A 14,511-nucleotide genomic window follows, 5' to 3' on the forward strand; every position below is an offset into this window, starting at 1 on the left:
TTTAGAGGTAAAACGTGGATCAGTCCACGTTTTACTAAATATATTTGTAAAACGTGGACTGATCCACGTTATACAAAATATATTGTATAACGTGGATCAGTCCATGTTATACGTTCAATTTTTATTTTTTTTAATTTTTTGTTGATTTGGCTCTGACAGCCGAAAAAAAACTTTGGGGTATATCGTGGATCAGCCCACGATATACCCCTTTTGGTATATAAATTTTTGGGCATCCCCTTTTGGTAAATACCGTGTATTTTTATACCCTTTAGGCTCCGGACTCGTACTAGTAACTAGTAAGTAAATCTATGCCTTCTGTTTGAAAATAGAAGGAAGAGGTTTCGACCATGAAAGTGAAATCGTTTAACGTTCAGTCTAAATTTGGAGGTTGATTTCTTAAAAGTGTTCAGCAATAACTAGAGTTTACATAGAAGATAGTACTAAAAGTTACTCCCACAGGCTCAACATTTATAACTGAAAATGTTTAAGGATAATATCATAATTTATATCTTAATATTTCGTGCCAAATAGATTATCATTCTTTGTAGAGTATATGGAGATCGAGCTTAAATTTTTATGATTTGCGTGCATTATCGAATAGGTGTGTATAATTAGACTTGCTCATCATAATTTCGCTCGAACCTTACTTTTAATTAATGATTTAATGTTCATATCAAATCAAGAGTTGTCATTTTCTATTACAATTAGTAGAGCGGGGGAAACAAAAACTTCGTAAACAGCAAATTTCCATGTTTGGATGATCACATGGTTTGTCTATATAGGCTACAGCCTACATCTTATTGACGAAATCGATAGTTCGGTACTATAGGATATCAATTAATTGGCGCTATTAACTTCTTTCATGTGTTTATACAAAAAAAAAATAAAAAAATCATTTGTTTCAAAATTATTAACCGTAACATGATATTTTTATTAAGCATTTTGGAACTTATTAAGAGGAATTCTGTAGAATTGATGGTTTAAGACAGTAAAAACAAAATCAATATATACATGTCATGTGTATTCATACAACAACATCATGTAATCATATTTAATTAATGTATATATTCACTTCATTAAATTATTTAACTATAGTAAATTATATGAATTTTGTATAAACACCGTAAATTTTTACAGCCGAAGACTCCAAGCTCATGTTGGAAGTGGAATGTATTTTCTATTTTTCCTTACGTCTTTTTCTACGAAGAAGTTTCAACATAGAACATCCCCGCACGAAATGCTATTCTGCTTGTTTCATTGTCTGCACTTACAGCTGTATTTTCAGTTGTTGGTAGACTCCTTCACAAAATATATTCATGTAATCCGATAATTATGCCAAGTCGGAAACAACTACCTTGGAGTCAACTGATTAAATTGAAAATATGTACATTAATTAAATATGATATTATATAATCATAAGAGTTTATATTAAATCACGTGTCTTATTACATCCACTGGTAACTGTAAGTTTTTTTTTTTTTCCTCATTATCCAACTCGCCCAGCATTGCAAAATGTATTAAAAGGAGGAATTAAAAAAGGAGAAAAAAACAAGGCTAAAACAATTCTATTCAACCCAAAAATTTGTCTTAATCCCACTTGGACTTGTCTGGAATATCGTCCATTTTAAATTTATATTAATTTATTTAAAATAAAAAGTTTTTAAGACCTAATTTTACTTCTTAATTAACCTTATTTTAGTACTTTAGAATTGGCTGCTTTTCAACAAATATTAAAATAGTTTAACTTTAAACTAATTTCTTATAAATTACTACTACTTACTATGTTAAACTACCAATTACTAGTACTCTTCATCGATCGGTGGATTGTAATTTTCAGATTATGTTGTACTAGTTGAGTTTACATTCAACAACCAATCAAAATTGATCTTTCAGAAACAGAACATATCTTTAGCAGTAACATAGTAGTAATTTGTCATTACGAGATGGAATATATAGATTAGGATATAATAGGCAAAAAAAACTTCTCATGACCAGAAAAAAGAAAGAGACATATCTAATACTTAATAACAAAGCAAGGGTGACCGAGAGAAACAAGGAAGAACAAGAAGAAGGAGAAGAAATCTAGGTCTAGTTGAAGAAAAGAACAATATTACTATTACATTACAAAAAAAAACCTCTAAGTTAGTAATGCAAATTAGTGTACTATAATCATTACAAAAATAGCAAAAAATAAATAGTAAAAAGAAATCTAATGATAATTTTGCACCCCATTAAGCATTAGCAATGAGCTCCTCCAATGATCTCTCCTCTTGCCCTCCTCACAAAGATATCAACTTTTCTTCAGAATCCCACTTACCATAGGTGAAAAGAAGCTAAAAAAGAGAGAATTCTCTGATAAATGGCAGTTTTTAGGAATTGTCGAAGCTTCTAGATATGGCAACCACAGCAGAGGTAGAAGAAAGCCAAAGTGGAGACGAGAAAAATGGCTTCAAAAGCAGAAACAAACTTGAAGAGGAAGCAATCAACAAACCAGTATCGCAATTTGTAAAGCCTCTTAGTACTCTTATACCTCAACCCTGAAGACAGATTCTTGAACCGCCACCGCAACGACGGTGGTTGCTGCGGTGGTTGAGTTAAGGAATCATGATGATCTCCGGCAGTACTCACGTCGGAGCTAACAGTTCCGGTGACACTCTTCTTGTTTAGCCTCTTGAATGAGAACAAATACCCACCAGCTTTCATTGTTAGAGTTTTTTGTGAGAAGGTTAAAAAAAAAAAAAAAAAATTGGTGAGAAAGAAAAAAAGTTTAGTTTGGAGGGATTGGGAGAAGTGGTATCGTGGTATATATATGGTGTGGGCAGGGGTATTTTGGGTAAGTCAAATCTGGGGGTTTGATGTGAACAGTTCCGCGTGCGCGTGGGGCAAAAGATGGGAATCGTGCGCGTGGGTGCATAATATGCCTCGTGGAATAAGTCTAGAGTTGGAGCAGAGTGGAAAGAGTGATAATTGGAGGACTTTGTTAATTACCGTATTTTTAATTTGGACCGTTTAATATATACATACTATTCCCTCCGTCCCATAATAAGTGTCATCTTAGAAAATCAAAACATAAATTGACTAGTTTTTTCCAATTCTACCCTTAAACAATAAAGTAACATTTAAATGATGATTAGAAAAGTCACATAGTAACTTGGTATTGTTGGATTCCCAATGTCAGGTTTACTTCTTGTGCATGTTTTAATCAAAAGGTAAAAATAATTTATTTTTATTATATAGGGGTAATTTGATAAACTTCACATTGCATTATTGGTTTCTTAATATGCGTATTTTTTGCTAAGGTGACACTTATTATGAGAATGAGGGAGTATATGTTTTATAAAATAAATCCTTGAATTGCTATAATTTCCCATATATTTCAGGAAAAATACAAGTCATTATATGTTAGTTTTTTTTATGTCACCAATCCATCCATTATGCCAAATTTTATTTGTAATTGACTACTAAGTGATTTAGTAATTCACAGTTATATCATAGTGCATAAGAGTTAAATTTTCTCTTTCTGCATTTAGAGAATTTAGGTCATATACAAGCTTCAATGATCAATTGCTATTTATCCATGAAGATGAAAAATTACCAAATATGATGCATGATAATATTACATGAGACGTGAGCTTGGCGAATTTATGAGTTGATGACTTGGTAATTACAGCAAGTGTACATAGTGACTAAATAGAGAAGGATAAAGAGACGAAGACTTCGTTATTTTGATGCTTAAACAAGAACTTTTTAGATTACAAAAAATATGTCAAATATGTGCTAGCGTTGATGTTAGACTCCTTCACGAAAATATTGTTGCAGTGAAATAGAAGGATGATCAATTAGTATCATTTGTTTAAAACTTAAAGTGTGCACGAGTGTAACATAAACAATATTATTAAATTAAAGAAATCAAGGTGAGATATGGCGGCTATATCATGAGTATTCATGCTTAGCACATCTGGTACACTCATAGTGATTATAGAAGGCAGAGATCATATCGTATTGTAGTGAGCATGTCAACATCAATCACAATTAATTTACTTGCTAATTAATATTGGAACACTTGGTATGCCAATTAATTAAGGAATAGCATAGACTTCTAAATGATTTGTGTAGAAGGTTCCTTGTTTTCTCACTTGACAAGCTAGCTATCCCTTTCTCCTGTTAATCTAAATTTTACTCAATCTTAGCTTTCAAATTAAACAAGTATGACGCATGTTTTTTGTGCAAATAAAAACTACCTTTTGCGTAGGTAAATATTATAGTATATCAATAGTAATATCTTTTCATTTAAACTACTGTTTCTTTTTTCTTTTCCCCCATTTTCCTTGCTTGTCCAATTAATGTGCAGGTTATTTTCTTCGCCCGAATAATTTTTTTTAGCTGATTTTGATGATAGTAAGATTTTGCAAGCCTGTTTGTTTTACTTTTTGCTAGTAAACCGAATTATTTACTGGTATTTCTACTTTAGTTTAAATCAAGATGATCAAACTTTGTCTCACTTGGTTTAGTAAAGTATTGTAGTTTCCAAAGTCAAAACATAATATTTTTCCAAAATTAAAGACAAATCAAATTCGCAAAAGTTAACTTTCAAAAATTATTATTTTTTTAAATGTAAAGGCTTGCTAGCATTTGGGCCCTTTATTCTCAACGGCTAGCAAGAGTCCAGTAGAGATAAAAGAATCTCAAGGCTGTGCATTATCATTTGCAATATTCGGTTGAGATCTAAGTTTTGCAACAAAAAGTATCTTTTCAAAGTTTTTAAAAACACACACAAACAAGTGATATAAAGCAACGTTTTGGGGCTATATTTTTCTCTTTAATCGACTTCAGAATATTCCAAACGTAAACTGGAGGCTTTAATAACGTCTACTTAGCTTTTCTCTTCCTCCCCTCTCTCCTCTCTTTTACGGTTAATGCGATACTTAAGTGATTCATGATTTCTGTGTAGAAAATATAATTAAGTGTGAAATATTAATTCTAGCAATTAAATTTTTAAATAAAAAAATAATCATGTTTTTATAGTAAATAAGTAGATAAATACTAAAATTATAAAACTAGGGAAAAATTAAAGGCCTACTACCAATAAATAATGAACAAAAAGTGACTCATACAAATCCTCGATAATTATTTCCCTATTGGCCAAATGCTTCAGTTTCATGTTTCTTTTTCCTAGTGATGCATTTATAGACGTGGTTTCTAATAAAATGAGTATTTTCCAAATAATGGATACAGTTAATGGTCTAATCTCTTGCATATTCATTTACTAATCGAACTTCTTTGCTATTGTTAAAGTGCTAAGTTTTTTCAAAGTGGAAACCCTAATTATATCAGGTTTAAATGAAGAAATTAAAATGGAAAAACATAAATAAATTCTCCCTTGCCTGTTTGTAAAAATGACAAAAGACGGAACAAGCCAATAACAGTACTTAAGGCAACATATGACTATAGAAGAAGGGGAGAAACAAAAGAAGAAGAAAAAATGAACATCAATGAGAGGAGAAAATGAAATTGTTAACCGTGAAACCTTAAAAAGACACCAAATTAAAAAAAAAAATCAAGGGAACTCTTCAAGAATGCTTCTGTACAGCAAATAATCTATTATTGCAGTAACTAATTAATTAATTATTTAAGCGTTTATATATTTCACAATCAATCAAAGTCTCGGATTCGAGTTCTATAATAGATAATTTCTTGATAGATAGTGATCAACAATTATAATTTTATATCAAGTATGGTTTACTCATGATGAATCTAAATTAGTCAGGTTAGTGAAATTTAAATATCGAATATTTATACCAATATATCTTAATCTTCATCAAACTAGGAGAGAAATAAAAAAGAAAAGAAAAACACTGACGCAAGAGAGACGCAATGTGATTTCAGAAAATGGCTTGGCTACACTTTAAGCCAGCAACTTGAATGAATTGCTCACATCTGGGCAGCTAGTGCACTCATAAATTTCAAACGTGTCATTCTCTCTAACCATCCATTAATGTTTGTCGTGAGAATTATGTCATTTTCTATATACTACATATAGGTCTACAATGTTTGATACAACCCATTACAGTTGCCCAACCTTAATTTCTTCTTATGTAGCTTTGATAAATCTCAGTGTGGGCGCGAGATATACTGTTTTATTCGTGGAAAGGAAACCACCTGTCTATTCAGTATTCAATTACTAGCATAAATGTTTTCTTGCTGTCCTCCATATTTCTCTGATTCTGATTTTATTATGAAGTTGTGGGTCTATAAGTAAAGCTTCTGCAAATATTGAGACGTTTAATAAAAGGACTATTTCACACCTTTGTGCAAGAAAATAAATATATTTGGTGTTTTAACAAGGGGAAAAAGGGATCTCATTTAGTTATAAACTTACCCATACTCGTTGTTTACACAAACTATACTAATTTAATATGGTTAAGTAGTAAAATAAGATAAGAATATATATATATATTAACTATAGTTTAGTGATCATAGTATTTGAGTAAATATATGTAATGCTTTATTTATTTGACTAGTTCCACGAGGCTCGTGCTAAGCCCAGGCCCAAACTCAATATATAAAAATAATAATTTTATTAATTAAGCTAGTATAATTTACATTATATTTTTGTACTACATAATTAATTTAATTGCAGTTGATCATATTTTTTTTGTTGATAAATATCATAATTAATAAACTTTATTAGTCAAATAATTGGATAAGTTTCAAAAAGAATTATAAGTAAGCAAGTTTCGCAGGAAAATTTGCAAATACCAAAGGGATAAGTGATTCGATACTGTACAAGCTAACAAGATAAATTATGATAATTGCAACTCAACCTTTTTTATGAACGTGCGAGCACACGATTTTTAGTTATAGATAGAGAAAAATTCTTTTGATATTTATAAATTTTTGATGCATATTTTATGTTTCATGAGTTATGCTAGTTAAATGTGTTGATTTAAACTTAAGTTTAGAAAAAAATCAAGACAAAACTTAAATTTATTAAAATGAACCTCAGAATATTTTTTAGTTCTTACCAAATAAGAAATTTCAAAGACAATTTGATATTGGCCGATAACGCTGCCTTCATTTTCAAACACTATATGACACCATTTAATAATTTCGACTTTTAATAGTTGAAATGCAACATAAATAATATATAACCTCATACAATATACAATTATCAAAATATAGGATAGTTTTAACCTCTTCTTCATTCCCCAATGTAACAATTTTTTTTTTAAATAGTCCTTTTTTCCCCAAAAAGATGCCAATTATTGATTTTTGAAAACATTTTATGTGAAGTTAATCTACTAAAAGTCATTTCACTGACCTTTATTAATACAAATTTTACAAAAGAACAAAAAAAAAAAAGGCTTGTGCATACAAAGGAATTAAAGTTCAAATCAAAACCATAATTGAAATATATTTTTCTTGAAAAAAATATTATTCATGATAAAATATTTTAATTTAGTAATTTCAAATATTTTTTACCAACTATTTTTTTTTATTAAACCCATTAAAGAATGGGTTTAGCTTTTCTTTAAAGAAAAACATAAAGTATGGTGCATCGAGAAATTAGTCGTGGATGAAATAAATACTTAAAAAACACTTACAATGACAATCTTATATAATAATTACAATTTCAACTAAGTATGTTTAAAAAACTTTTACTGATGATGGAATTTTCTAATTCAAACTTATGCTTATCTTGAGCTCATTTTAAATTTTTAAAATTATATTTTTATTTAGATAAATGAATTTTTATATACAAAAAATTATATTAATTGGAGATAATTTGAATACTTTTTAATTTTGAGAGGCGAGTGATTTCTTCAAGATTGTGCCAAGCTAAAGTTACTAAGTCCTCTATTCCAATTTATGTGATACTTTCGCTTTTTGAGAGTTAATTTAGCTAAATTTTGAAGCTAAATTATATTAGATTAACTCAATATTTTAAGATTAAAATTTATATAGTTGAGAACTAAATGAAAAGTACTATAAGTTGCAATTTTTCTCATATCAATTTAGTGAAAAAATACATCTTAAAATATTGATCAAAATTTATGCAATTTGAATATCGAAAAGCAAAAAATAATACATAAATTGAGACAAAAAAATATATAATATGAACTTAATTATAGTCCAATTATAAAGGCCCAGGGATTTCAAGAAAATTCATAAGGACAAAAATGGGCAATACACAAGGAAAAGCCTAGTACAAGAGCCACGTGCCCACAGATAAGCATCAAAGAGAGGAAATTTCGATATTATCCCTATGATGGCTGCGAGGTCGACAAATCTTTTGGAGTTTTCGTTTATATACAGTACTAACTAGGCGGTCTATGCCCGTGCTCTGCATGGATCCAACACTTTAAATTATAGTGTATTTATATATATATTATTACTATTCAAAAATAACTATATACACATAATATAACATTTTAGTTTGTACTCCGTATCTAAAACTTTATTATATTAGTGTTTACTACGAATTCAAAGTCTGCACTTTTTTTTTTTACATTATTTTTTTTTAATATGGGGTTCACTTTTTTTTTTTTGATATTACTTGATTTTGTTAATATGGGATGCACTTTTTTTTACCGTGAGTTTGGAGATGGTGAGATCCACTTTTTTTTTTATATTGCTTTGTCGTTTAGTATGGGGTCTATCCTTTATGAGGTGTAATTTTTTTTTGGATATTATTAGTTTGTACTATTTTTATGCATATAATATATATACATATACTATGTCCAAAACACGATTAATATAACATTGTAATTTGTGCTCCGTATCTAAAACTTTATTATATTAGTGTTTGCTACGAATATAGAGTCTGTACTTTTTTTTAACATTATATTTTTTTTAATATGGGGTTCACCTTTTTTTTTTTTTTTATATTGCTTGATTTTGATAATATGGGGTCCGCTTTTTTTTCCATGAGTTTGGAGATGGTGAGTTCCATTTTTTTCTTCCTTTTTTTTTTATTGCTCGATGTTATTTAGTATGGGGCGCACCCCCTCCCCCCCTTTTTTTTTAAGGGACAACGGACGACGAAGCATGGGTTTAAACCCATGCTTTATGTAGTTTCTTTTTTTATATATTTTTTATATTGCTTGGTGTTGTTTAGGACGGGGCTCATCCTTTTGGACATTATTAGTTTGCACTATTTTTATGCATATAATATATATACATATTATATGTCCAAAACACGATTAATATAATATTGTAATTTGTGCTCCGTATCTAAAACTTTATTATATTAGTGTTTGCTATGAATACAAAGTCTGCACTTTTTTTGACATTTTTTTTTTAATATGGGATTCACTTTTTTTTTATATATTGCTTGATTTTGTCAATATGAGATACTATGTTCAAAATATGATTTATATAACATTGTAATTTGTGCTCCGTCTCTAAAACTTTATTATATCAGTGTTTGCTGCGACTACAAAGTCTGCACTCTTTTTTTTTTACATTGTTTATTTTTTAATATGGGATTCACTTTTTTTTATATTGCTTGATTTTGTTAATATGGAGTCTACCTTTTTTTTCCCATGAGTTTGGAGATGGTGGGTTCCACTTTATTTACTTTTTTTTTTTTTAATATTGGTTGGTGGTTTTTTTTTTAATATTGGTTGGTGTTTAATATGGGGACCACACTTTTTTTTTAAATGCTTAATTGGTTGGTGTTTAATATAAGGACCACACTTTTTTTTTAAAGTATTTTAAGTATGTTGTACAATAATTTCATTTGCTCCCACTAATGGGTTGATACGCATGTGACAATAAATCCATCATTATTGATTTAATTGTTTGATTTTCTAAGCACTTTTGTATTTTAAGTATGTTGCTGTATAATAATTCCATTTGCTCCCTCTAATTGGTTGATACGCATGTGGCAATGAATCCATCAGGCTATATGGGCCCACAATTTTTTTTTTCAAAAATTGGAAAACGGATTTAATATATAAGTATGTTGTTGTACAATAATTTCATTTGCTCCCACTAATGGGTCGATACGCATGTGACAATAAATTTATCATTATTGATTTAATTGTTTGATTTTCTAAGCATTTTTGTATTTTAAGTATGTTGTTGTACAATAATTTCATTTGCTCCCTCTAATGGGTTGATACGCATATGGCAATGAATCCATCATTATTGATTTAATTGTTTGATTTTCTAAGCACTTTTTTTAACATTGTTTGTTTTTTTAATATGGAATTCACTCGATTGGAACATGCTTGATGTGTTAAGCATAGTATTAATTATGATAAAAAAATTAATATAAAGTACTATGAATCTAGCATTCAATTTTTTTTTTACCATTGTATAATATAATAATATAAATTAATGAGGTTGATTTTTTATGCATTATTGTCCTAAAGGTCATTCCTTCCAATTTCTTGCTCATAAGTTGAATCTATAATTTTATGAGGATGAATTATTATCCGTTATTATCCTGAAGAACTTGCTTTCCAATATCTTGCTCATTAGTTGGATTTATAAATAAATAGTATAAATCATTACTGAAGTTTCTTTGTTTACGATTTGTAGATATATATCAAATCAATTAAAATAAATAATTTCCTGTCCCAAATAGTAAAATGGAAAATTGTTACGTTTGGCTCTGAACATCAGGCTTGTGACAACTCAAAGTTTGCCAATATAATATTACATAGAGTTCATTAATATTTTAAAAGGGATAATTTGCATAAAAAGAAATTCTTTTTCCTTTCTTATTTGAGAAAAAATATTATTAGTAGTAAGAATTATGAACTAATTTGAAAAATAATGCAAGCAGTCTATTATAAGAGATTAATTTTCGATTTGATCAATTTTAAAATGTTTTTTTTTCATTGTTATAAATTGGACCCAACGCACACTTATTAGTTTATCAAATTTTAATTTGGTAAGGTTGGAAAATAAATCAATTTTTTATTAGTTCATAATATATAAATTAAATTCGAATGTCTAAATGACACAACGTTCAAACATATTTTCTATTTAAATTTATAATTAATCCATTGGTTTACTTTAATTGAAAGTAGCAAAATAGAAGTATAGAACAATTTAATTAATTAGAAAAGATATCATGCTAATTTTTTAGAAAGAAAGAAAAAAGAATTTGAATGGTCTTAGATTTTTTAATGCTACTAAATAGGGCTCACAGTCGGGACCCACATTTTCAAAAATGTGCATGGATATCATTTGCTCCCAATGTGATGATACACACATTGACACACATGTCAATCTGAATCAATAGCCTGAACTTGATAAAGACTTGGATTAAGTAAAATGACGAAATTGCCCTTGATCGACGACCAAACCCATCCGACCACGATGATATAGAAACTGACGTTTCTATATAATAGTAAAGTAATGTAAACACGAGTACTGGTAAATTTTACTATTTAAAAATCTGCAAAGATTTCACTAAATTCAAAAAGGACATTCCATAAAGATGCCTCCTAGGGGTGTCAAATGGGCGGGTTGAGTTGAAATTGACTCAATAAAAATGAGTTGGGCTAACATTGGCCCAAAAGTTATTTGGGCTGAATTGGATTGGGCTGAAATGGACTAAAAATGGGCTGGGTTATGACCCGCCCAACTTGACCCAGTTTTTTTGAAGGGTCGATTTTCTAGAAAAAAAAAATTGGAAAATATTTTCTAGAAATACATTTTAGCGAAAAATATTTTCCTGAAAAATATTTTTACTGATTTCTCGTGGAAAATATTTTTTAAGAAAATAATTTTCGTGGTAAATATTTTTCGAGAAAAACATTTTTCGTGAAAAATATTTCCTTTCGTATTGAACAAACCACAAACTTATAAGATACATGATACAAGAAAAGTGTATATATTAAACAAATAAACTAAAATCTCAAGCAATAAACCCAAATTTAAGTAAATCTTAAAAATGAGTTAGAATTGGGCTACTATTGGCTAAGTTGGAGATCACTTTAAAATGGGCTATGTTGAGTTGGGCTAAAATCAGCCCAATATAAAAGTATCTTGAACCCAACCCATAAAAGTTTGGGTGGGTTGGGCGGGTCATCACCTTTTGGGCCAAATTTGACACCCCAACTCCTAACACTGGTTTATTAGGCGAGCTAGGGTCATTTCTTTTAACCTAGATGACTCTTACACTCTGTTTGGATGGTTGTTTCTCGTGGTTCATTAATGTACAGTATGGTATGGTACAATATGGTGTTGGATTGTATTGTACTGTATTAATTAACACAATGTTTGGATAGACTGTACGGTTCGTTGTGGTTTAATAACATTTATATTGTTTGGTTTGAATATATGGTATTGTATAATAATTTGTAAGTTTACTAAAATACCCTTACCTCTTAATTAGAAATTAGTTTATATATATATCAATAAAACTCAAGTAAAGGATAACATAGGAACTTTAAAAAATAAGTAGGTGGTAGGTGGGGGGGAAGGCGGAGGGGTGGGTGGTGTGAGGTGGGTGGTTATGGGATGAGTGTGGGGGTAGCGGGTGGTAGGGGGTGAGTGGTTGTGGGGTGGGGTTGGGTGGTGGTGAGGGGTAGTGGGTGGGGGTGGTGGAAGGGTGGGGTCGTGAAGGGTGGGGCATAATGGAGAAATGAAATACGTAATCACACAAAAACCACCAAATCCGTGGTTACAAAAATTGAACTTTTTTATGGTTATATAACCACGAAATTACAATGGGTTTACAATATCATATCACATAATTTTAAGAACAATGAGTACAAACATGATTTCATAGAAAACCAAACATTAATGAACCACGGGAAATAACCATCCAAACAGAGGGTTACTAGTTACCAGTTAGCTAATCTATAAATGTTCACACTTAGAAGGTTCGATTGGTTAAGAAAACGGTTTTAGGGACCCCTTAAGATGTTAATTCTAGCTTAATTCCCTAATTGTTTGGTTAAGGCGCAACTAAAAACAATCACAAGAGATAAAAGCCACCAAAGAAAAGAAAAGAAAATTATACTCATTACAAGCTCCAAGTGAAAGAAAATGAAGAGGAGGTAATCCAATTTGTGGGCCTAAAGTGTGTCTAACGGGTCAAAATGTGCAAAAGGTACAACCACTCAAAGCCCAATTAATAATAGTTTTCCTCCTCCCCAGCTAAGCCTAAGCTGCAAGGCGTTCTTATTGAAATTCACAAGATGGGGTACCTACGTGGCATAATTAACTACTAGTACATATTTATATGGAATTTTTACTTGTCATAACTATTCCTAATACTTAATTATAAATAGTAACTATCTTTTTTAATATTTAAGTTTGATAGCTATATTATTCAAAATTTACATTTCATAGCTACCCCACCTTTTTAATTAAATGTGATGCCTCATAATCTCTAAATTTTTGTCATTTTAACTTCATGCCACCAAGTGTATTTTCAGTGTATACAGTCGTTTAACACCTATTTTCAGTGTATACAACCGTTTTTTACTCAACAACGATTTTGTATTTCGTTGTATTTCGCTATATTTCGAAAACGCGAACGGGACCAAACTCAACGGCGATTTTATACTTCGTTGTATTTCGAAAACGCGAACATGACCAGACTCAACAACGATTTTTGTATTTCGTTGTATTTCGAAAACACGAAAATGACCAGACTCAACAACGATTTTGTATTTCGTTGTATTTCGAAAACGCGAAAATGACCAGAAATACAACAAAAGCAGTTACGAATTGTAATTTTGTAACTTGTAGCTATAAATTGTTAAAAATTATTAAAAGATAACTATTTGTGTAAATTTCACTATTTATATTGAGAAAATGACCTGATTTACCTTTCTACTATTGAAAATAGTTCACATTTACCCCGTTATAAATTATAACGGAAACATCTACTCCTCTTGTGTATCTTTATTCTTCTTTTTCTTCTTGTCCTTCTTGCTGTTTTTACTTCCTTCGTCACCACTTCCAACAGCAGCATCACCATTCTCTAATTCTTTATCTTTCTTCTTCTTCTTTTTCTTTTCTTGGACTTCTCCTCATCCGACGATGCAGCATCATTACTCTCTTTGTCCTTCTTTTTCTTTTCCTTTTTCACCGACTCTACATCAGGGGTTGCAGCTTCATTGTGTCGAGTTGTATTGTATTCTATAATAGGGATGAGAAAGACAATATTTCCGGCAGATTTGGCCGGAAATCGTCGGCAGATCTGACCGGAACTAGTGGTTGGTATTGTTGTATTCACGAATACGACTTGTATTCATTTTTTTGAGCTTTTTTTGTTAAATTTTTTAGATTGTATTCATTTTTTTAGGGCGTATTTGTTAATTTTTGATGTATATGTTTTTATGTATTCAGTTTTACTCACCGTAATCATGAATAAAACGAGTCCGTTTATGAATACAGTTAGTCATTTCATGAATACAGTGAAAAAAGAAAAAAAAATCCTTGTATTCATGAATACACCGGGAAAAAAATGAATACAGCAAAAAAAAATAGCTACGCCATGTAAATATTAAAAATGTAACTATGCCCAATTTTAAACTC

At 30.1% G+C, this 14,511-nt stretch overlaps 1 protein-coding gene across 1 annotated transcript; it reads right to left on the minus strand.

Moving 5' to 3' along the window:
- Nucleotides 1-1,965: 1,965 nt before the first annotated feature.
- On the minus strand, nucleotides 1,966-2,776 carry LOC132623691 (uncharacterized). The gene has a single exon (XM_060338481.1). The coding sequence runs from the start codon at nucleotides 2,701-2,703 to the stop codon at nucleotides 2,389-2,391; it is 315 nt and encodes a 104-aa protein (XP_060194464.1). The 5' UTR covers nucleotides 2,704-2,776; the 3' UTR covers nucleotides 1,966-2,388.
- Between the last annotated feature and the right edge of the window lie 11,735 nt (nucleotides 2,777-14,511).

This window comes from Lycium barbarum, chromosome 12, assembly GCF_019175385.1.
Source record: "Lycium barbarum isolate Lr01 chromosome 12, ASM1917538v2, whole genome shotgun sequence".
In the NCBI taxonomy this organism is placed as follows: Eukaryota; Viridiplantae; Streptophyta; class Magnoliopsida; order Solanales; family Solanaceae; genus Lycium; species Lycium barbarum.

What these genes read in the sequence shown, in the direction of transcription:
- LOC132623691 (XM_060338481.1), bottom strand. Translation starts at nt 2,703, where the DNA reads ATGAAAGCTGGTGGGTATTTGTTCTCATTCAAGAGGCTAAACAAGAAG.